Below are 25,572 nucleotides of genomic sequence, written 5' to 3'. Positions count from 1 at the left end.
ATTTGAATCACCTCAATCAGATCTGTAGAACTCAAGTTATGATCAAAAGAGTGAATAAGAGTCGGTTTTACCACTTTGTAAAACATCGTTTAACTTCGTTTCTAACTCAAATTCAATCCTGAAAAGTGCGTAAGGATCATTGTGGATGCTATTTTCATTTCTCATGCATAAAATCCTCATAGTCAACATCCACAAACATGAGGTCTTCGATTAATAAGCTCAATTCATCGACTTTTCATCTAAATATCATCCGAATCAACTCCAAACACTTCGAAAGCGTCCAAATGACTATAAAATCACCTGAAACATCAAGACAAACACAAACGGAACGTAATAGAGCACAAAACAAACAACTTATGCATTTGCGTCCTAAAAAGCAAGAAAAGACCTAAAAGCTACTATAAACTTAGCATAAACGTGCCTATAAACTCTATATAAATATGATTTATCAAATTCCCCCAAGCTAAACCGTTGCTTGTCCCCAAGAAACACTAGACTCAAAACGGAGAAACAAGACCAATAAGACTCCAGGGAACCAGAATAAGACCGTCCTGACTCTCGAGCAAACAATCAAAGCAAAGTTATTAAGACCAAAATCTAGCTCGGATACAAATAGAACCACTTAACATCACGATCCATAATTGAAACCAAACTTGGCCACAAACGATTTCCCAATCAAGCTAGTCATCGCCGCACACCTTGTAGAATATAAATATTTGATGCAACATAGGGTAATTTGACGATAGCAAGAGATAATGTTCACTCAATCACAAAACTGACATGCCGATCAAAAGGACTTTATAAACTTGTAATGGGGCTAAGGTAAAGAGGTAGGATATTATTTTAGGAAAATGTGAGTAAAAAGCCAACTTGGGGAGCAAAAACATAAACACGATCAAATAATGATCTAACTCCGATTGACATCACCAACTTTCTCCAAAACATTATATCGAACCAAGATTGAAATTAATTATACATCGTAATGAATAATTTTTTTTCTTTCTTTTTTCCTTTTTCTTTGCCTTTTTCTTTTAATTCTTCGGCTTTTTCAACGAATTACATATAAATAAGCTTTTTATTTTTTTTTTCTTTACATCTTCAAGTAACACTTCTCAACTATAAATACAACTTTTTTTTTTCAATCTTTACTCCATCAGGTTTTGCATAAATTGAAGCTTGACACACAAACGACACCACATCAATAAGCTCCCCAAGCTAGCTAGACTTGGGAATAGTAACAAATGGGGCTAAAGAGGCTTGTAATGTAGCTATATATCAATAAATGGGCAAGGCATAAACATGGGTGAGCAAAAAGGGAACAAATGTATCTAAATATCATCTGAAGGCTACCTAAAGAACATGGCCTTTATCATATGCGGCATGCGTGAATCATAATCAAATTACTAATAAATCTCAAGCCAAAGTCATTGAAATAACAAATTGCATCAATCACACAAACACAAAGTAAGGTGACCTAACAAGAGAATTGGCTAGCTATACTTGATATGGGACAACCAATCTTCCACAAACCATTCAATTGATTCACACAATGTCAAGCAGTTAGCAATGTATAGCACATACCGACTGAATTTTAGAATTATAACTAAGATCAAAAGAAGCTCAAGAGAGTCAAACCAAATCCGCACACGGTTCAAAGTCAAAATATAAAAGATACACACAAGTATGCACTAGCAAAAACAACTAAAAACAACTTAAAACACTAAGAAAGCAATACATTGTTTTTCGTTGTATGTAAACTCCCATTCCTAATGAATGGTACAAACCATACAACACCTAAAAAGCAATAAAAATAAACTAAACACAACTAACATGCACAGAGTAATGATGGCAATCATCCTCCCCCAAGCTAAACATCACATTGTCCTCAATGTGAACAAAGAGGAGCTAAAACATAAATAAGGGAGAGGCATAACTCACAAAGGGGTGGGTAAGAGAAGGGAGCGTCAAATGTATAGACACCTCCACCACAATTGGTAGTTGTAATTGGGTAGCCGACATAGCCAAGAAACTTAGCTATGTTTGTACCTAGCAAAAGACGTCATCACTAGAACACACATTAGCATTGATATTTAAATAACGAAAAAAAATGAAATGAAAATAGGAAGTAGAAAAAAAAAAAACAAAAAGAAAAATGGGTTGCCTCCCAATTAGCGCTGGTTTTTAAGGTCCCGCACGACCCTACTCAATTAGTCAAACGGAAGAATCCAATGCCTTGAGTAACTTATCATACGCCCCTGCAAACATATCATTGAGCACCACATATGGCTTGATAGCAAGCACACTAATCTTGAAATACATGGGGCTAGAAAAAATAAAAGAAAAATAATCGAAAAAAGAAAAGTTAAAATAAAAAGAAAAAGAATGTATACACCTTACCCCTGCTTGCCCCTTAGGCAATGTAGACCTTTTTGAATAATCATTAAGGTCCACATGACCAAGTGTATCATGAAATGGAGACATTTTGAGAAAGTATGGAGGATTTGACATAGTGAATGAAGGAACTAGATCAAGCCTATGGGTAAATGGGATTTGAAGGGGAGATGGGTTAGGCTTAACATAAATGTTTTTACCTTCAACTTCACCCTCATGAATAAGCTTGTCAACAAAATTTTCGACTACCAAAAGATCCAAAACCATTGGTTTCTCAACCAAGGACTTCACGATAATTGGTTGTTCTTCCTTCTCCACTACCTCTATATCATCATTCCAAAAACTTCCACCATCAGAATCATAAATAGATGGGAAATTATTCTCCTATATTATACTTTCATTTGACGGGGAGTAAATATCATGAGTCAAATTAGCGCTTTCCTCCACTGAAATACAATCCTCAAAACCAATATCATTATCATCATGTATCACCTGTTGGTTAGTATATTGTTGCACAACAAGTAATTCAATAGATTTTGAAATACGTTGACAATCATGCATCAATTCATTAAGCTCTTCATGCTGATAAACAATAAACTCATTCATCATATTAAAAAGTTCCCTACACTTCGATGAATTTGGTTGAGTATAATTATCCACTTGAGGTTGGTAAGAGGAATTATAATCAGGCATATAAGACTCACTAGGGTAATAAGAAATTTCACAGGAATTCATGCATATATTTTGTGAATTTTGATAATCATATGATGTATCAAACATAGAAACATTAGCATTACAATACCCAGAATTATAATCATATTGCCCTTGATAATTAAGATCATTCATCCCATACGAATTATAATCATACCACTCCATGAAAACACAATAAGAGTAAAACAAAAAGGAAGTATATACAAAAAAAAAAAATAGAAATATATACAAGTTTAGTTCAACAAAAAATAAAAGTCAAATAAAATAAATCCGTCTCCTTGGCAACGACGCCAAAATTTGATAGGTTGTCGTACACTTGTCAAAAATAAATTCCTAACAAAACCAACTAACAATGTAGTAGGGTAAGTAGGATCGAATCCACAGAGAGATGGTTATTCAATCTAACTTCTAAGGTATGGAGAAACTAAACTATGTCACGAAATTGGGATAGAAAAATAGTCTAAATTAAAATAGAAATAAAATAATTAATAAAAAGACCTAGGGTTATGGTTCACCATGTTTATAGTTCTAAATCTATCAAATATCAATAACAATTCAATCAATCAATCATCTAGAGCAATTGCTAAGCCTACGGTCGGGTCTTAACGCTCTCAATTCAACATATGCAGTACGGTCGCTAACATAATCAAAATTGCTAATTGTAGGGAAGCCTCTAAAAGTAAGATCTTTCGATTCAAACTCTTATTAACAATAATTAATCAAACAATTGATCAGGTTGTAAGATTAACAATAAAACACTATCAATTAGAGAAATCAATAATCAAAATATTAAAATTATCAATCAAGATTCATAATATAAACATGGATTCCCAAACCCTAGAAATAAACTACTCAAACATGGAAGAAATAATTAAAACTAGATCTAAGGAATAAAACATAATTAAAAATAAGAGATATAAATAAAATACCTCAATGAATTAAAATAGTAAACCCAAGAATCATCCATGGAAGAATCCATGGAGATGCCATGAGAAACTAGGGTTCAAAAGAACGTAAAATAATAAAAGATATAAAAGGCATAAGGGAAAAATAAAATCCCTTGGAGTATTTATATTATCCTAAAACTAATCTAAAGATAAATAAATAAATAAATAAATAAATAAATAAATAAATAAATAAAAGATAAGAAATTAAAATAACAAATGTTGTTCGATGATTGGACAATTAAGGAGTCGTAGAGTCGATCAAGGATCGTTGCGATGATGCAAAACAAGGCTCGGAGATGACCTGCTGCTGGGCGCGGAAACCAGCGGCCGCTGGGTATCCATCGGCCAGACCAGTAGCTGCTCGTGGCTTGGGAGTGCCGAGCTTCGGGCGCTGGTGGTCCGCTGGTTCGCAGGGTCGTCTTTCAAGGGCTATAACTCCTGTTACAGAAGGAGTCTCCAGGCGTGTGACCTATCAATGGAAATCTCTTCAAGTCTTGTTTCCAACGCAGTTTGAATCACCTCAATCAGATCTGTAGAAATCAAGTTATGATCAAAAGAGTGAATAAGAGTCGGTTTTACCACTTTGTAAAACATCGTTTAACTTCGTTTCTAACTCAAATTCAATTCTGAAAAGTGCGTAACGATTATTGTGGATGCTATTTTCATTTCTCATGCATAAAATCCTCATAGTCAACATCCACAAACATGAGGTCTTCGATTAATAAGCTCAATTCATCGACTTTTCATCTAAATATCATCCGAATCAACTCCAAACACTTCGAAAGCGTCCAAATGACTATAAAATCACCTGAAACATCAAGACAAACACAAACAGAGCGTAATAGAGCACAAAACAAACAACTTATGCATTTGCGTCCTAAAAAGCAAGAAAAGACCTAAAAAGCTACTATAAACTTAGCATTAACGTGCCTATAAACTCTATATAAATATGATTTATCAGATATCATCAATGAGGCCATCCGGAATTTTAAAAATGCTCATCATATATGTGGGAATAGCTTGGGCGACGACTTTGATCATCACTTCTTTCCCCGGACGAGATAACAATTTCTCTTTCCAACCCTGCAATTTTTTCCAGATTTTTTCCTTCAAACATGCAAAGACAACTTTTTTTTATCTCCCAATTATAGTTGGCAATCCCAAGTATTTTTCATGACGTACTACCTCACGAACCTCAAGAGTTTCCACAATCAGATTCCTTTGCTCGATTGGCACACCTTTGCTAAAAGTGACTTCCGTCTTGCTTAGATTGACTTTCTTACCCGATGCCCTTTCATATGTACTGATTATATCAGCAATTTTAGAGCATTCGTGCAAATTTGCTTTAGCAAAAACAATACTGTCATCGGAAAAAAAGAGATGAGATATTCAGGGAGCCCCTCTACAAATTCGAACCCCACTCACCTGTCTATCTACCACAGCCTTAGAGATGAGAGTGGAAAAAGCCTCTGCACAGATAAGAAAAAGGTACGGAGAAATTGGATCCCCTTGTCTTAGTCCCCGAGACGGAACAAGTGATCCTTTGATCATGCCATTATATTTGAAGGAGAACGAGACACTTGTAAGAAATTGCATTATGCGCTTAACCCAAGCAATCCGGAAGCCAAATTTAAGCATCACCCTCTCCAAGAAACACCATTCAACTCTGTCGTAGGCCTTACTCATATCCAACTTAAGAGCCGCCGTACTATCCCGACCTTCCCCACCTCTCTTCATAGCATGAAAAATCTCAAACGCAACAAGGGCATTATCAGTAATTAGCCTCTTCGGGACAAAAGCACTCTGCTGTATAGAAATTATCGACTCAAGGAGAGGTTTTAGTTTGTTTGCAAGGGTCTTTGAAATTATCTTATAAAGCACATTGCACAAACTAATAAGACAAAACTCCGTTATACTCTTCGGGTCATTGCATTTGGGAATAAGCACAATGCAAGTGGAGTTAACATCATTCAAAGGCAAATTTCCCCTCCACCAACCCTGCACAAACCGAATTACATCCCCACCAATAACATCCCAAAATTTCTGAAAAAAGAGAGCATGCATACCATCAGGGCCCGAAGCTTTATTAGGATGCATTTGAAATAACGCCTCTTTAATTTCCTCGGCAGTAGGTTCACATTCTAGGGCATCATTCATATCATCAGTAACAAGATGGTTAATTCCAGCCAGAGCATCATCAAAATTAGAAGGAGCACTCGTACTAAATAAATCATCAAAATATGCTGCAATAATCTGATTTATCCCTTCTTTTGAAGTCTGCCAAACTCAGAAGCTATCATTGAGTCCCATAATTCTGTTTCGAGCCCTTCTTTGACTAGCCTTGTGATGAAAGTAGCTAGTATTTTTGTCACCATCTCGAATCTCATTGGCTCTAGATCGAGCATGCCAATAAGACTCCTCCAATCTTCTAAGCTCCGCTATCTCACTCACCACATTGTTGCATTGCGCCAATTTCTCAGCATCAAGTCTGCCACCTTGCAGCGCATTTAGTCTTTTTTCAGCCTTTTCAATCTGTTTTTTCAGAGCCCCAAACTCATTACTAGCCCACGTCGACAGCTTCCTAGCAACATTATTAATTCGGACATGTATAGGATCGGTGCATCCCTCTTCCCATGCTTCTTTAACCACCTTGCCACACGCATCACTAAATAACCATAGAGCCTCAAATCTGAAAATTTGACCTTGTCTCTCCTCTTCCAATTTGTCACTATATTTCTACAAAATGGGTGCATGATCAGAGTAACAAATTGGGAGATTGATAACTTCCACAAAAGGGAACATAGTACACCACGAAGTGTCCGCAATGAACCTATCAAGCCTTTCCCTAACAAGAGTATCAATCGAGGTGCCCCTTTGCCATGTATAAATATTGCCTTTAAATCCCAAATCTCTACACAAGCAATCCTCTAGAGCATCCCGGAAAGCATCATTTTGACGCTCCCCTCTAATCGCACCACCATCCTTCTCATTCATGCTCAAAATTTCATTAAAATCACCACACATTAAGAGAGGGATTGTAGTATTCGACCTTATTCTTCTCATCAATCTCCATGTAAGGTGTTTTTTAGCCGCTTCCGGCCAACCATACACCCCCACAATCTTCCACATCGGATCCCCATTCACACTACAAATTTCTGCTTCAATATGATGCGCCGAGTATGAGCCAACCTTCACATTCAAGTCCCTCCACCATAATCCAAGACCTCCCGATCTCCCATCACTACTCAAACACATGCCATTCGAGAAACCACATCTATTACGTATCAATTCTAACCGTTGCGCATCTATCTTTGTCTCCATTACAAAAACCAACTTCGGCCTATCCCTCCAACATCGATCTTGGAGGGCTTTAACTCGCAATGGGTTGCCAAGCCCATTGCAATTCCAGCTTAATGTTTTCATTGTTGTTCGCGGGGTTGGGATACACCAACCTCCGCTACTTTACATGGGATATCATCAACACAAGCCATATCACACTCCTTCACCTTCTTCCCCGGCCCATCGACACCTCCATCTCCATCTCACTCACGTCCTCCCTCATACTCCTTTTAACACCAGTCAGACCCCTCTCCCCATCAGCACTCACCATATATTCATCAAAGGTTGGAGCTCTCGGGATATTTTTAAATGTTTTTTTGTGGTTCCCCCCAGTCTCGACTCTCTTTTCACTTGACCCTCCCTTACTGTCCAGAGTAGGAGACAAAACAGGAAAAGAATGTGAATTTTGAGGTGGGTCCCCATCAGGTTTCCGCTCCCCGACCCCACATCACCTTGCAACATGTCCCTTTTGTCAACAATATTTTTATTAACATTCCCACCCCTCTCATTTTGTGCAGCATCCCTCACTTCCACACATGACACCTCACTCACATTAGCACACTTCACATTTCCCTCCTTGATAACAAGAGCATCAGACATATGCGGTTTATGCACAGGTTCTTTAATAGCAAAGTCAGTGGCAACTTTAGTGATAAATGTCAGTTTTTTTGAGCAAGTCATTCTACTAACTTCCTCCATATTGTTCATCCACCCCTTTCTTGGAGAAGCTTTCAGCCAAGTTCCCCAACCCATACCTCTATCATGAGCATCTTCCGACACATTTAGACAATCCTTCTCACTATGACCCATGATTCCACACATGAAGCAGAAAAAAGGTAAACGTTCATACTTCAATTTATTTTTAGCAATGTTACCTTCTTTGTTCATGATGTTCTGAAATCGACGTAAGGGTTTACGTACATCAAGGCACATTTTCACACGTCTCGCTTTATCGATATTCAGAGTATCTTCCTCTATTTCAAGCACCTCACCAAGATTACTTGCAACGTCCCTAACATGGTCATCAGTTTGACAGTTAAATGGCAAATCCTCGAGGCGAACCCAAAACGGAGAGTGTACCAGCGCAATGCAACATCATTCGGCTGTTCATCCCCATTAATTTCATTAAGAGTTAGAAGGTTCTGTTCGAACCACCAAGGACGCCCTGCCATAATCTTCTCCTTGTCCTTCCAATGGAACAATTGGAAAGCAAACTTATTAGCCCCGATTGATCGAATAGCAATTTGTCCTGCCACACCCCAAGATCTTGTCATAGTCTTTTTGAAAGCTTCAAGATTAACACCTCGATCGGATAATAATCTCCCGACTAGCAGCAGCGAAACCGTAGCCTCTTGATCGCTAGAAGTAACGCCCCCTACGTCCACAATATCCTTTTCCTCTTCATCTAGTGTCAAATTAGAACATTGTATCGCTAGATCTTCAGCCATAGTGACCGGAGATCAACCACAACAATGGTAGAACGACCTTTCTCTCAAGGTAGCAAACCCTTTCTTTCGAGGGAGTTAATCGATCCATCCTAATTTAGCATTCACAAACTAGAATTTGTAACCCTATTGGATCTTACTTAATTAGGTAACAACAATTGGTAGTTAATACCGTACTTAAAAGAGCTCGTAAATATGAAGTGCGAGTACGTTTTAATCAAGGGAATGACCATATATTGGTCCAAATTTATGCAATAATTGCACTTTTCCATTATTGAGTGAGAACAACTCAAGTGGTAAGCTAATCGTCAAATTAGCTAGTCATGCCATATAAACTTTTAAACTAATTATCTTTTTAGCTAGTATGAGTCCCAACGACTAGCTAGCTTACTGTTAAATTATTAATTTATTATTTTTTTATCTTAATTACTAATTCACTTTTAACATTTTCTTTTTAACAAGTTTTTTTTTTTTTTTTTTTTTTTTTTTTTTTTTTTTTTTTTTTTTTTTTTGCTTCTTCAAGCAAATCAGCTTAACTAATTGTATATTTTTGCTCCAATTGTCAAGCTTGCAGTTAGGGACTATTTAAAATTACAAGCAGGTCCCTAGTTAGTAGTTACGAGTACAAACTTACAACTCTCGGATGGAGTTGCTCCCACAAGTTTCAAAATATGGAGTATTTATTTATCGGATATGATTTTGCACTAACTTTTTTTTGACCCAATGATTTTGCACTAAATTAACTTGCACGGAATTTTGTGAAAAATGTACGTGGTAGCTAGATGAACTCTCCCAAATCACTACTGTACTTCCTTTGACAACATTTATAATGGTAGTTACTCGTAATATCTCACTTAAATGAGTTTGAAGCCATGCTTTAATAATTGAGGTAACGAGCATATATTTAACGGTTCAAAATCATATGTTCTAATTATTGCATTGCTTTACCTATAAGAAACTATTAAATTAGAAGCTTGCAAAATTTCTGTTTACGGAACACGTTTTTTCTCTGCATTGCATGCGTTTGCTGAAAAATCTGCGTGCTTTGACTTGTTTAATTGTTTTGATATTCAAGCGTTATCATCTACCCTAACTTGGTCATTATATTTTTAAATGACGGGACTTAGCGTATGTACCTGCATAAATTAAATTAAATTAAATTAAAAAGACGAATAATGTAGTTTAACGCTTTAGACATTGATTAAAGTAGGAGTTTAATTCTAGAAGTCCTTGAGACCTTTAGCTTTTATTAAAAACAAAAAACTTTCTGTTATTATCTTTGTACTTACTACGTTGTTGAGCTGAGCCTCCGTTTTTTAGTGCATCGTAGGCTTAGCTTATTGTTATTATCTTTATATTTAGCTGACTTTATCGTAGGCTTAGCTTATAGGCTATAGATATATAGCCAAAGTTTTGTTAGAATAAGTTGTATGATCATATAAATCCGTTTATACAACAATACAAAATCACAAACGCAAGGAAAATCAAACATTCAAACTGATCATATATGTCTTCCTTTGTCAAACGTTTATTTCGCAAAAAAACCTCCAAAGTCCCAACACCTCCTAAATGGCAACCTTATAACACCAACCACCACTCGAACTCCGATGATGGTTACATAGCCAATAGATGGGAGCTTTTGATGGGACAAAATCATTGGGAAGGCCTACTCGAGCCACTCGACAAGGATCTCCGAAGAATCATCATCTTCTATGGAGAGATGGCTCAGGCAACCTATGACACTTTTATTCGAGATAAATACTCTAAATATGCGGGTGCTAGTCGTTTTAACAAGAATAACTTCTTCGCCAAGTTAGGTCTTGAATTAGGTCATCCTTACATGTACCGTGTTACAAAGTTCTTTTATGGAACTTCGGGGATAGAAATGCCTGATGCCTTCTTGTTTAAGCCATTCTCGTCTTTTGAGCCATGGAGCAAGGATACGAACTTCATGGGGTATATCGCGGTGGCTGATGACGAGTCTGTGGAGTTGTTGGGAAGAAGGGAGATTGTAGTGGCATGGAGAGGGAGTGTACAATTCTTAGAGTGGCTTAATGATTTTCAATTTTTGAAAGTTTCAGCATCTGATGTTCTTGGCCATGAAGGAGATCAAAGTGAGCCTGAGGTGCATCAAGGGTGGCATTCCATCTATACTACAAAGAATTTATTGTCACCTTTTGATAAGACTAGTGCAAGAGACCAGGTTAGTGAATTGTGAGAATTTTACAAAATAAAAAAAAGATAAAAGTTTCGAATAGAAAAGGTAAGTGTTCGAACTATTTTGAGATAGAGAAGTATTGTACGGAGTATAAAGATAAATCCTATAACATATAGAGTAACGTATGTTATTGTTATGATACCAAAAGAAACATATCTCTATAATTGCCGGGTAGCATACCATTTTAGTTATATAGCTATTAGCTAGGTATAAATTGTATGGTAGTTCATGCATGTAATAAAGTGGCATATATAAAAATTGATATAAATCTACTAGGACTACTACTCGTACATCGTTTATTACTTTGACACCTTTGATGCATGAATTTTAAATAAACTTTTACCAAGGTTTTCTTTCCCAAATACTGTAGTACGTAATCTAATTTAAAATTTGGGTCTAGTAAGGAAATTTATTTCATGGATCAAGGAACAACTTTATATTGAAATTTATGTACATCATTGGTCATTATTTGGTCGGTAAAGGCTACACATACAATTGTTGTATATGGTTCCTACATACAACCATAATTTATAATGTTTTTATTGGCTAAAATTATGGGTCCAAGTTCCATTTGAATTCAGCTCTCTTTTGTGTATCACCTATTTGGTATGTTTTTCTTAATATGCTACTCCGTATAGAAAATATACAACGATCATTCGATCAAGTTCACAAGCTACGTGTTTTTAGCAAGAACATACACTCATAAACTGCATTTTTTAAGCAGTTCGTCCAAAAGTGGACTTCTATGCTTTAAAGACGGTCTTAAATGGAAATTTTCTTGGTTAAAATGGTCCCCAATTGATCATTTTATTTGGTGGACTGACCATATTATTATTCCCTAAAATTTCCCTATTTAATTCACTAAAAGTCTATTTTCAGCATGTAATTGTAAAACATATTTAGGGCTCCTTTGGTCCATGTAGGAATTGCAAAGTTCTTGAAAATTTAGTTTCTCATGTAATTGGATTTCCTAGGAATTTAAAAAATGTTATGTTAACCACGAGATGTGAAAATATGAAAATTTCCACTTATACTACCTCCGTTACAGATTATGTGCAACGCTTAGACATTTTCCTTCTCCGTTTTATGTCAAATCGTTGCACATAACTTGTAACGGAGGTAGTATATATAGATCTCCTTAAGTAATTAAGTTCCTTTTTTTTTTGAAAGAAGGTAATTAAGTTCCTTAATTTTGTGGGAATTAGAAATTCACACCATACACATGCAGTACATGGATTAGTCAACTAAATGCCACAAATAAAAGCATTTCAATTCAAAGAAACTTCAACTTTCCATATAATTTTTCGTCAACTAACCAAATGACACTAGAGAACTAGTTCATTAATGAACCGGTGGGAAGAAAAGTTGTGGATTGGATGCATTTACCAAATTGGCAATTGATCCACACTATCCCAGTTCGCTAAGTCACTAGAGGTCTAATTCTCTAACTATCCCTATTTCTCAATATACTACAGTAAAATTTGTTCACATATCTATTTGATATAATACAGGATAGATATTGTGTTATAAAAAGATATATTTTGCGAATATTGTGTAAATATCAGGGTTCGTCGTTAGTGTAATAGGGGATACTTCGTCAGTGTTTTTTTTATAAGTGGTCACACGCTGGGTATGGTGGAGCTATGTTACACCCACACATCAAGCCCAACAGACTCTCATGTGAGGGAGAGTGATAGAGTATATAAAATATATTTCTAAGACTCAACCATCAGTTCAAACTTTTGGTTGAGTTTGTCTACTAACACTATACGATCTAAATGTCTAGCGTCCCAATAAAATGGTCAGGTGCATGGTGGGCATGATGTCCCGTGGAATTTGCTTGACAGTCCTTTCAAAGGCAGGGATAGTGGTTTCTCCCCCTACATAGGTGCTTTAAACTATTTCTATGGTGAACCTATGTCTTTTATGTATCATCTAGGTTAACAACTAACTCTTATGGTCTATAATAACTATAACTTAGCTCGTTCGGAGCACCCTTAATCTAGTTTCGAACTTCCTTTAACATAATCACTATTATCCATATATATATATCTCAGGTTCTAGAAGAGCTTACAAAGCTAGTGGAGCAATACAAGGACGAAGAGATCAACATAACAATAACTGGCCACAGTCTTGGGGCGGCTCTTGCAACATTGAACGCAGCTGACATCGTCGCAAACAAAATCAACCAACCAAATAACTATCCGAATCCCAAACCTTGCAAAGTAACAGCCATAGTATTTGGTTGCCCTCGAGTTGGAGATGCAAACTTCAAGAAAACACTGTTAAAATACGACGAACTTAGAATCTTACGTATTCAGAACAAGCAAGATCTTGTCCCTAAGTATCCACCAATCAATTATGCTGAAGTCGGCGATGTGCTAATAATCGACACAACTCAATCGGCCTACTTGAAAAACCCGGGGCTTCCTTCGGTTTCACATAACCTTGAAGTTTATATGCACGGTGTGGCGGGGACTAGAGGGGGTGGAGAAGGGTTTAAGTTGGTTGTGGAACGTGATGTCGCGCTATTGAACAAGTCTTCTGATTGTTTGAACGATGAATACCTTATTCCTATTGAATGGTGGGTTCTTAAATACAAGGGTATGGCTCAACAACCTGATGGTTCTTGGCTGTTGATGGATCATGAAATTGAGGATGATGATTGAGAGATTCACGCATATATACCTAAGGTATACAATAAAAATATGATTGATCTTATATCGGTACAATTAAATAATCTTTCAGTGTATTATGTAATAGAGGTTTTTTTTTATTTTTTTTATTTTTTTTTATTTTTGTATGTGGGGGTGGGGGTGAAGGAAGGTACGGTGTGTTTTAAAAGGCTATAAGCCTGTAATAGATTAACTCAACTGCTATTTGTCGCTCCCAATTTACCAGGTAACGCTCCCTTTTTGACTTGAATGGACCACTATGCCCTTTATGCAATTTGTGTTATAAAAAGGACCTTGTTCCCCATTTGGACACCATACATGAAACGGTCCCCTCACTTCACGACATTGTTGTCCCGAGCCTCCCAAAATCGGTCCCCACGGCCTTGCAACCAAATCGGTCCCCACGACCACCTAAATGTTCTATTTTTAAAAATCGTGAAATTTTCCGACGGGTCTTGGGTCATGGACGGCGAGTGGAACATACGTACGCCGGAGAATGCGTCGGATCATTCTGTAATTTTTTTTTTTTTAATTTTCGGTAATTAGGACATCCGCCTAAAATTTCCGGATGTACCATGGAACATCCGGAAATTTCAAGCGGAAGATGGGATCCGCCTTAAAAATCCGGATGTTCCATGGTACATCCGGAAATTTTAGGCGGATGTACCAAGGGACATCCGGAAATTTTAGGCGGATGTCCCTATTCATATTTTTTTTTTTAAATGTTAAGTACGTTTATTTAATTTTTGTTATGTTTATTAAGTTTTTTTTTTTTGATGTATTTTTTTTTCGTGGTCTTGTGATTATTGTTGTGATTTAGTATTTGATAATTAATGTAATTTTGTTGTATTAATATGATTATTAGTAATATGTTTATTTTTTGTTTCATTATTATTATTATTATTTATATTATTATTATTATTGAAAATATTATTATTATTATTATTATTATTATTATTATTATTATTATCATCGTCGTAGTTGTTGTTGTTGATGATATTATTGTTGTTGTTGTTGTTGTAGTTGATATTATTATTGTTGTTGTTGCTGTTATTTTTATTGTTGTTGTTGTTGATATTGTTATTATTAATTAGTGGAAATATAATTTTAATATTATTATTATTAATATTATTATTATTATTATTATTATTATTATTATTATTATTATTTATTAATTAATTAATGTTATGGTCTTATAAATTGTTTTGTAGTTGTTATTATAATTTTTTATTATCATTAATATTGTTATTGTTTTGTATTTGTTGTTATTGTTATTAGTATTGTTATTAGTATTGTTATTATTATTATTATTATTATTATTATTATTATTATTATTATTATTATTATTATTATTATTATTATTATTATTATTATTATTATTATTATTATTATTATTATTATTATTAGTAGTAGTAGTAGTAGTAGTAGTAGTATTGTTTTTATTATTATTATTATAATAATAATTATTATTATTATTTTGACATAAAGCATGTTTTGTTTAATTTGTATAGGATATGGAATCTGAGGAAGGCGGTGACGGTGTGAATTATAGTGGGAATTTTGTCACCGATACGTTTTTTCCTACATTTGACGATGCAGTTACATGGGCTGATGGTGTTTCCATAAAATTGGGATTTATATTGGTGAAATTGTCTTATAACAAAACCAGAGATGGTCGGCCGTATCGGTATTTGCGATGTGATCGGTCACGAAGGAGCAAGCCGAGAGATTTGGAGAACGCGATACGGAAGGACACCAAAACCAAAGCTAATGGTTGTCCATTCTACATCAAGATATATTATGATGTGAGCACCGAAAGTTGGAAGATCATTGCGAAAAATGATCACACCGGGACACATAACCACCCAATGATTGTGTACCCAGAGGGTCACCGTAAAGTGAGCGGATTGAGTCCGGGTGCAAAACAGGTTGTGCGGGACATGACAAAGTCCAAGGTTGCTCCCCATAACATCATGTCCACTATTGCCGAGCAATTTCCTGATGATCATCCAAACATCCGACACATTTACAATTGCCGAAATGACTTCAGGATGGAGATGTCCGAAGGAAGAGGAGTTGTTCAGCAATTTCTTCATCTGGCGAGAGAGAGTAAATACATTTACTGGGTCACGAACGATGATCACAAAGTTTTGCAACATGCATTTATGGTGCACCCGATCATGGTCAACATACTCCGCACATACCCACATGTCATAGGTATGGATTCTACTTACAAGACCAATCGATATAACATGCCTTTCTTTGAGGTTGTAGGCGTGACACCGACAAACCAGAATTTTCTAGTTGGATATGTTTTCATGCGCGACGAGTGCACGGCTATCTATCGGTGGGTGTTGCACAGATTAAGGGAGTTGATTGGGTTTGATATAGAGCCATCTGTATTTATTTCAGACCGTGATCTTGGGCTTTGTGCGGCTTTGAGAGAAGTCTTTCCAGGGACGTCACATTTACTCTGTCTATGGCACATCAACAGAGATGTGGAGGCTAAGGTGACGAAGATGTTTGGAAACAAGACGGTTGGTGTCAGTTTTAGAGCTGGGAGATGGTTCAAAATCGTGAATGCAACAACACAGGAGGAGTATGATCGTGCTCTAACTGCCATGCAAGTGAGGTGGGGAAAATATCCGGAAGTGATTCAGTATGTTCAGAGAACATGGCTTTGTCATAAGGAGAAATTTGTGAAATTTTGGACGAACCAGATTATTCATTTTGGTAACACCACCAACTGCAGAGTTGAGAGCCAACATTCAGCAGTGAAAACTTGGTTTGAATCATCCACAGGTTAGTTGTATGATTTTATTAGTTGTTCTCGTTGTTACGTAATTGTAATTGTATTTGAATTTACTAATTAGAATCATTGGCAGGTGCTTTGGATACCGTAAGGGCCCGAGTCCATTGTCATATCGGTAATCGCATCATACAAATTCGTAATGAGTTGGAGGCATCAAGGTCTAAAATTGGTCAGATGTACAGACAGTTGCCACTGTCACGTATAAATGGCAAAGTGTCTCACATTGCTTGAAAGTTCTGGATAAGGAGACGAAAAGGATGCGGGATTTGAGTTACCAGGTCCATGAACGGTGCGGATGTGCTATGCGTGTGACCCATGGTCTTCCATGTGCTTGCCAGATACATGATTCGATAGTCGACCTTAACACTCGTGGTCGACCGAAGAGAAATAACACTAGGCGTGATCGTAGCTATTTCGAGCATGTGAACCGTCAACACACTCAACGTGGTGGTGACCCAGAACCAGGTAATACTAAAATTCTATATTTAATATAAAAATATGTAAACTTAATACTTGTAGCTTTACTAATAATTTATCTTTTAATTTTGTGTTGTAGATCCAAGTGACATTAGTCAATGCAGGTATTTGAAATTGCTTCCAGCCCCAATGTTTCCGTACATTACGTTTTGGAAGGATGTCATCGGTGATGGGAACTGTGGCTTTCGTTGTGTCGCCGACTTCTTCTTTGGCGATCAAAATCAGTGGATTGACGCTCGGGAAACAATAGCGAACGAGATCGCTGGTCATCCTGCTTTGTACGAACGGATTTACGGGCTTGGGCGACTTTGGATGAACGTGGAGCGTATTCGATGGGATGGTGGGGCTGTCGGGGAGCGGCATTGGATGGTTACAATTCAAGATTTATTTCCTATTGCTACGTGGTTCGCAAGGGTGATTTGTCTCGGAGTAGGCCTAGTACCAACTTGCTACTACCCATGCATCACAGTCTTACCGCTTAGGGCACGCAATGGGATTCGGTCACCGACTCGAGAGTTTGTGATTGCTACAGTTGGTGGATCACATTTTATCCGTCTTGACCTTGTACCTGATTCACCACTCCCGCCGATCGCCGGTTGGTGGACGGAACACCACGAGGATAGTGTCAATGGATGGGATCAAGCATATCAATTGAGAAGGGACATGTGGGATGCATTAGTTAGGTAGTTTGTAATGTACATTCACTAACTTTGAACATTTGTAAGAAAATTAGAATTATGAAATTAATTTTAAATGTATTTGCTTTTAATCTAACATGATATGCAACAAAACATCAAATATAAAATAAAATAAGTGTCCAGTTTATACATTACATTTAAAAAAAAATTAAAAATAAGTTCATAACATAATTAAAACCACTAACAGAACATCTAATCAACATAATCTAAAGTACGGCTCAATGATGTTACGGTATTGGATGCAGCCAATGAATAAAGTGGGGGGCACTCGTAATGTAGGATCAGCTCCGTACGGTAGCCAGTTCACCTCACGGTCAGTAAGCGCATCAATCCTAGTACGAAAAGCTAACAGGCGCTCCAGGTTCTTGCTAGGACATCCCGCTCCAACATCCCAAGCAGACGCACGAGGCATTTGAAGGTCCCGGGTCAAGGTACCCTGCTGTGGCCGAAATCACGGAAAGTACTCGTAAATCCACGCTTGCAGAAGCGTGAGACAACCAGCAATCGAATCAGCACCTTTCCGTGATGCCGTGCTCAGTTGCCGATACAAGTAGGCCAGTGTAGTTGTTCCCCAAGCATACTCGTTAATAGGGACATCCGTGTGACATAGCTCGTGGAGGAAGGAAGGATGCGTACGGTTACCACTCTTGTCTACAAACAGTGTACCTCCAAGCACTAACCACAAGTATGCATCAAGATGCTCATTAAAATCCCGGTCGACCGCCAATGTCGACTCAAAAATCTTATCAGTCAACACCCCACTACCCTGCCAAATGGTCTTTGTGCCGCAAACCTCAGACAGATCATCTGGAGTCATATCCATGGTGACCGAGCACGCTTCCCGTAACACGTCCGTGCTAGGAGTAGTGGTCACCATATTGCCTGCAACCCGTAACCCAAGTATGTTGTACACGTCGTGCAGCAAGATCGTAATCTCCCCAAATGGCATGTGAAAGGTGTTCGTATCTGGCTGCCACCTCTCAACAAAAGCAGAAATCAACGGCCAATCAAGTCTCTTAAACATCAGGCCGGGCAAGTGAGACAACCAACTAGCATCAATCGCCGCAAGGTCCTCCACAGATTGACGACCTCGCCAAGTGAACAAGTTAGAACATAACTTTGTCCTACTCAAACAGCGCAAAACACTACGCTCCTGCTCCATCCAGATATACCGTGCCACGTGACCGCCAAAACTAGGGATAACTGACCCATCCTCAGGCCCACCCGGCATCGGTTCCTGCACTAACCATGCCTCTGCAGAGCTGGAAGTAGGCTGACTCGATCCACTACCAACAAATCTCCCAGGCTGACCCCTATATACCATATGGAAATCCTGAGGGTCCTGTTCCTCATCCCGGTCACCAGCATGACTAGTCGAACATTCTTCTTCCTCGTCAGATATGGGTGCTCCACTTGCAGAGTACAGGGGCCGACTACTACCAGACTGTTGGTCTCTCGACCAACCACTAGTAGACCCATATTGCTGCTGCTCGGGCTGAAGCGGTGAAGATCGAGATGTCTGTCTCCTAACAGACGCATTCAGACGTCGTGATATTGCATGTCGAGCACCAGAACCCTTGATCTACATAAAATAAAAAAATAATCCGATTTTAGTAATAATAATAATAATAACAATAATAATAATAATAATACTATTATAACAACAACAACAATAACCATAATAACAATAATAATAACACTAATATCAACAACTATAATACTAATCATAATTAAAAATATTAATAATAGTACTACTAATAACAATAATAATAATATTATTATAACAACAACAACAACAACAACAACAACAAAAATTAAACAACAACAATAACCATAAAAACCCTAATATCAAATTAGTTTAATAATAATACTAATCATATTTTTAAAAATAATAACACTAATAATAATAATAATAATAATAATAATAATAATAATAATAATAATAATAATAATAATAATAATAATAATAATAATAATAATAATAATAATAACAATAATAATAATAATATCAACAATAATAACAACAATAATAATAATAATACTAACCATAACACTTCAAAATAACAACAAAAATAACAAAATCCAAAAAAAAAAAAAAACAAATTAACAACAACAACAATAACCTTAACATTAATAATAAAAACCTAATTTCAACAAAATAATAAAAATTATCATATTTTTTAAAATAATTACATTACAAAATATACTAACCATAATAATAACAACAACAATAATAATAATATCAACAATAATAATAACAATAATCACCATAAAACTTCTAAATAACAAAAAAAAACAAAATCCGAAAAAAATAATTTAAATTAACAATTTTATTAACGGGCAAAAAAAAAAAAAAAAAAAAAAGGAACTTCCGCCCACAAATTCCGGAAGTTCCATGGAGGATCCGCCTGGAATTTCCGGATCCTCCATGGAACATCCGGAATTTCTGGGCGGATGTCACTTCCGCCCAAAAATTCCGGATGTTCCATGGAGGATCCGGAATTTCCAGGCGGATCCTCCATGGAACTTCCGGAATTTTTGGGCGGAAGTTCCTGGGATCCGAAATTAAAAAAAAAAAAAATTACCTCTTCGCCACCATCGCCGCCGCTGCCACCAGCGCCGCCGAAGCTCCTCCCTCCGAATCTCAGCCTAATCCGCCTCGAATCACCCTTTTTTTTTGTGTTTATGACGATTTTTGTTTTTTTAAAAAATGAAGAAAAATTTTTGAAATTTTTTTTTTAAATAGAGTGTTTTAGAGAGTTAGAGAGTAAGAGAGTTGGAGAGTAAGAGAGTTAGAGAGAGAAGTAAGAAAGTGAGAAATGTTGGTCGAGAAGGAAAAAACCGTATTTATATATTAGGGGTAAAATTGGAATTTCAAGACAAAAAGGGAGCGTTACCCGGTAAAATGAGAGCGACAAATAACAACACCCTATGGTGAGTTACAAAAGGGGTTGTTTCATTAGCAAGTAGGATTGTTACAACATTGAAAGAAATATTAGAATTAACTTCCTCCGTCCCTTATTGATAGTCCATTATGGTGAAATTTTACAGCAATTAAGAAACATAAATAACTTAAATAAGAAGTACTAAAAATACATTGCAAAGTTAAATTTACATGAGGTATACAAAAAAGTAGAGAGAGAAAGAGAGTAATAAAAGTAGGGTAATGTTATATGTAGCCCTAAGGGCTATATATAAGCATTAAATATACTCTTGGAAATTGTATATAATTAGGATCGAATTTATGACAAAACACGCGTAAATCAATGTTATTAAGGGGCCGTTTGGTTGGGGGTAATCAGGAAAGGGAATGAGAATCAACTGCCCCCATTCCCTTTGTTGATGTTTGTTTAGCACTTTTAATCATTCCCATTACCCTAAATCTTTCCAACTCCATTCCCCACCCCCTTAGACTTTCCCATTCCCTTTCCCTACCCACCTTCACACCACCACATCACCACCTTCACACCTACCAACACCACCGGAAAACCAGTCCGACCACCGCCGCCCCTACCCCGACCACCGCCGCCCCCCTGACAGGGTAAAGTCGTATCCCCTAATCAAAAATAATTACCTAATTCACTAACTAAAGTAGATAGGGAAGTAGGGTCGATCTCCACAGGGAAACAAGTCTTTTTACTCCTAATTAAATATTATAATCTAAATTATTTAAGTGACCAATATTAAAAGTTGAATATGAAGCTAAACTAAAAAGAGTAAGAAAAGGGAGAAAATAATATATAAAAGGATCTAGGGTATAGGTTCACCAATAAATAATATTCTGGGGCAAAATAGGGTAATCAATCATTGACATTGCACAAATAACATGATTAACAGGCTCTCGCAATTTATTAACCAACATAGACCTAACAGGCTCTCGCAATTTACTAGATCTAAGTTCTTATTGAAAATAGCCTTTAATATCAAATTAACATCTGCTCGATTCATCAATTTAATATCGCTATACTTTTACAAGCCGCAATTGTAAAACATTAAAACAATCCAATAAGAAATCATCGTGCAATACCAACAATCAATAATAGTCAATCATCAATACATCAATTAATCAGATTGTAAAGGGCTCTCGCTACTTATTACAATCACACAATTAACTTATCGGTATTAAATCTCATCTCTCGAATCTTGACTTAACCATTTATAAATTAACTTGCCTATTGAAACTAGACCTAAACATTAATTCTCATCTCTCGATTCTTGAATCAATATTGTCAAACTCATGCATAAAAGATAGGCCTAATCTAGTCACAGAGCATTAAATCAATCAATAGGAAATTAATCTAGCATTAATAATCAACAACAATAATTTACCCCTTCATATCATTTATTAGATCCCCATGAACCCTAGAAATTAAACTACTCACACATTATTAAATATAGACTAAGCAAAGCAATAAAATAAATCATGATCAAAGGAATAAAATAAATAACTAAGATTAAGGGAAGAGAAATCGTCACCAAAGTAAATCTGGAATTAATCAAAGAAATAAGAACAAAAGTTTAGAGAGAGATTAAGAGAGAGAAAACTAAGTAGAGAGAGAAAGTCTAGGAGAAAGGATTAAGAGAAGAAGAAGAAGATCCCCAAAAATCGTATTACGGAGGAGTATTTATACTCCGTACAAAAATCCTAAACTGAAACAAATTAAAACGACGTTAATCGTCTCCTAAATAAACACGCGCCCGATCGGGCGAGGCACCGCCCGATCGGGCGCGCCTTTTTATCTTTAATAGCTATCTCGCGCCCGGCCGGGCGCGTCACCGGGCGCTCCTCCCGCCCGGCCGGGCGCGCCTCCGGGCGCCAGCCTTTTTGGCCGGGCGGATCATTTGGGCCAATATTTGGACTTCGATTGGGCTCCAATTCTTCGGGCCAATCTAGGTTTCCTCTTTGGGTCTTGAATACTCGGTCCAAACGCCCCGGTATCACCTCTACCGAGCCCTTAATCACCGGTTCGATGGCTCCAACCGGCCCTGGGCTATAAAATCTGGTCGTGCTTCTCCAGTGCTCGTGATTGCTCCTAAATATCTCGGGAAAATACTCCAAAAGCATAAATCCCTGCAAAAGTCAACCAAATCTACGAAAACACTAGAAAACACCAATTAGTAATAAAAGTGGCTCTAAAGAGCCAAAAACACTACTAACTATGACCAAGGGACGGGGGTAAAATACTATATAAAATGGATACATCAAACTCCCCCAAGCCAAACCTTTGCTTGTCCCTAAGCAAAGATCTCATCAATGAATCAATAAATATGCTTCACCCCAATAAGTAAAAATCAAGCACAAGCGATCCAAGGTAAATCAAATAAACACGCTTTAGAGTCAACCAATCAAATCCATCCAATTACCTTTCTTCCCTAACAATTGTCAAACAAAGCAAACCACAAGAGCATATAGAATTCAAGACTAGTGCTCACACACTCGACTCTCATTTATGTGGCGAGTAAAAGATGTACTCGATCGCTCTCCAACCACCCTTTTATGTGAACAATGCCCTCCCAAACTCACACACTCGTGTGTATAAAAACAATGAACGCTCAATCCTACTAGTCGACTCGAAATATGCCAAATCATAACTTGCATTGATAAGCAACACTTTCACATTCATACAATTCTATGCACAAAGGTCGGAAGGTCTTTAAAGCTTGTAATGCAAGGCTAGGGTAAAGGGTAAGATAAATTTGGAAATACGTGAGAGAAAAGCTATGCTTAAGGGAGCAATATCCTAATAAAACCCATGATCAAAAATAAATAATGATCAACATCTCCTACATAACCAATTCTAACATCAACCAAATATACTCCAATCATAATAAATAAACCCAACTCTTACAATTTCACTCATAAGATATAATAATGGAGTAATAGAGTGAATAAACAAACTTTATTTTCCCAACTTGAAATTTTTCCATTGAGGCTCAAAATTATTCTTTACAAACCTCCAACTAGAACATTTGAACATTTTTTTCTTTTGAAGTTCGCATATTTTTTTTCACATTTTTTTTCCTTTGAACTTCTCTTTTTTTTTTTCATAATATCATGCTTTATTTTTTTCAAGAAAATATAACTCTCAAACTCATCAAAAATAAACATGAACAATCAACAAAACTACTTATCAAAATCCCACCCAAATTGTGCAAATAAATAGCACACTACAAACTCCCTCACCTCACTCACTAATAGCTCCCCCAAGCCAAGCTTGGGACTAGTAACCAATGGGGCAAAATAGGCTTGTAATGTGGCTAATAAACAATAAAAAGTCAAGGCAACAACATGGGTAGCAAGAAGGGAACAAATGTATCTACAATATCTGAAGGTTACCTAAAAGAACAAATGCCTTCGTCCTCCACAATGTGCATAATAATGAATCATATAAATATTACTAATAGTAGCAAACCAATACTCAAATTCATTGACATACCAGGAATTATGGAACTATCACACAATCCTTACCAAATCAACTAGTCAAGCACTATATTCACAAATAGTTGGACAAAATTGACGCATGTAAAGGTTTCAAGGCAATCAAACATCATATCATGATCAACTAATCCACAATGCCTATCATCAATTACCAAGAATCAAAACAATTTCGAAAAATTTTCATCAAGGGGCACAGGAAAGCATGATTCATAATTCATTGGAATAAAACTAACCTAAGGAAACAATAAAAACTGTACTAAGAAAAATAAAAGTAAAAAGAGCAGAGATAGAGTGAAAGATGTACCATACGAACACGAGAACCTCCCCCCAAGCTAAATCAGACAATGTCCTCATTGTCTTAAAGGGAAGCTAGAAGTCAAGGTGACTACTCTTCATCATCACCACATCAATGTCACCAAAGTCTCGAGGATTGCAATACATCTCTTTGGAACAAAATTGGGCAAGAAAGAAACAAAGTGTTAGTGGGAAAAAGTTCAAATTTGAGTCAGGTTCACGATTCTGATCATAACTTTTGATATATAAATGATAATGCAGTTATTCCAATTGCATTGAAAACTAGACTTGAATAGCTTTCCAACGACAGGTCACACGCAAAAATCGGATAAGAAACGCAAAAGTTATGGCCTGTCAAAATTGACGTAGTTTGCTGACGCGTACGCGCGCCCGATCGGGCGAGCTCTGCCCGATCGGGCCCGTGCTACTGATTTGACGGGGCAGCTTGCTGCTGCTAATTGGCCCGGGATTCCTTTAGCCCTTCGATCTTTTCTCAACTTTTCTAGTATCTGTGCACAAAATCACACTCCCACAAATATAAGATATACTCTCCTCTACCTCTCTAAAACAAAACAAAAAGAAAACACACAAACAAATAAATAAATAAATAAAAAGCAACAAAATACGGGTTGCCTCCCGCAAAGCGCTAGTTTATCAAGGTCCTGCTCGACCATACTCCTTCTCTCAATCGGAAGAATTCAATGCCTTGAGTAACTTATCAAACGCTCCTGCAAACATTTCATTAAGCACTATATAGGGCTTAATAGCAAGCACATTTATCCCTATAAAGAAAAAGTTAGGAGCACATAAAGAGAACTCAAGGTAGAAAGAAAAATCAAAAGAGGGAGATGAAAATACACCACAACCTTCTACTTCCTCCGCTAAAAATTTAGAATTAATAGAACGAACATGGAGGTAGTCATTGTCTTTATCATCCAATAATGACTTTAAAATTTTACCCTCACAAATAACCTCATCATCAACAAAGGAATTATCAACCACCGTTTCTACAACTAATGATTTTTCAATCACCGATTCGTCAACCAATGATTTTTCAACCACAAATTCTATAACCGATGGTTCTTCATCCTCAATAACATTTGTATTATTATAGTGTCCGTAAACT

At 36.8% G+C, this 25,572-nt stretch overlaps 1 protein-coding gene across 1 annotated transcript; it reads left to right on the top strand.

Moving 5' to 3' along the window:
* Positions 1-1,241: 1,241 nt before the first annotated feature.
* LOC145637149 (phospholipase A1-IIgamma-like) lies at positions 1,242-14,122 on the top strand. The gene is made up of 4 exons (XM_081688645.1): positions 1,242-1,259; positions 2,130-2,166; positions 10,447-11,036; positions 13,109-14,122. The coding sequence occupies exons 1-4, from the start codon at positions 1,242-1,244 to the stop codon at positions 13,718-13,720; spliced, it is 1,257 nt and encodes a 418-aa protein (XP_081544771.1). The 3' UTR covers positions 13,721-14,122.
* The last annotated feature ends 11,450 nt before the right edge of the window (positions 14,123-25,572 follow it).

Source organism: Chenopodium album, chromosome 6 (assembly GCF_948465745.1).
Source record: "Chenopodium album chromosome 6, dcCheAlbu1.1, whole genome shotgun sequence".
In the NCBI taxonomy this organism is placed as follows: domain Eukaryota; kingdom Viridiplantae; phylum Streptophyta; class Magnoliopsida; order Caryophyllales; family Amaranthaceae; genus Chenopodium; species Chenopodium album.
The sequence above is the reverse complement of the archived record's forward strand: the minus strand, read 5'-3'. Positions and strand labels throughout refer to the sequence as shown.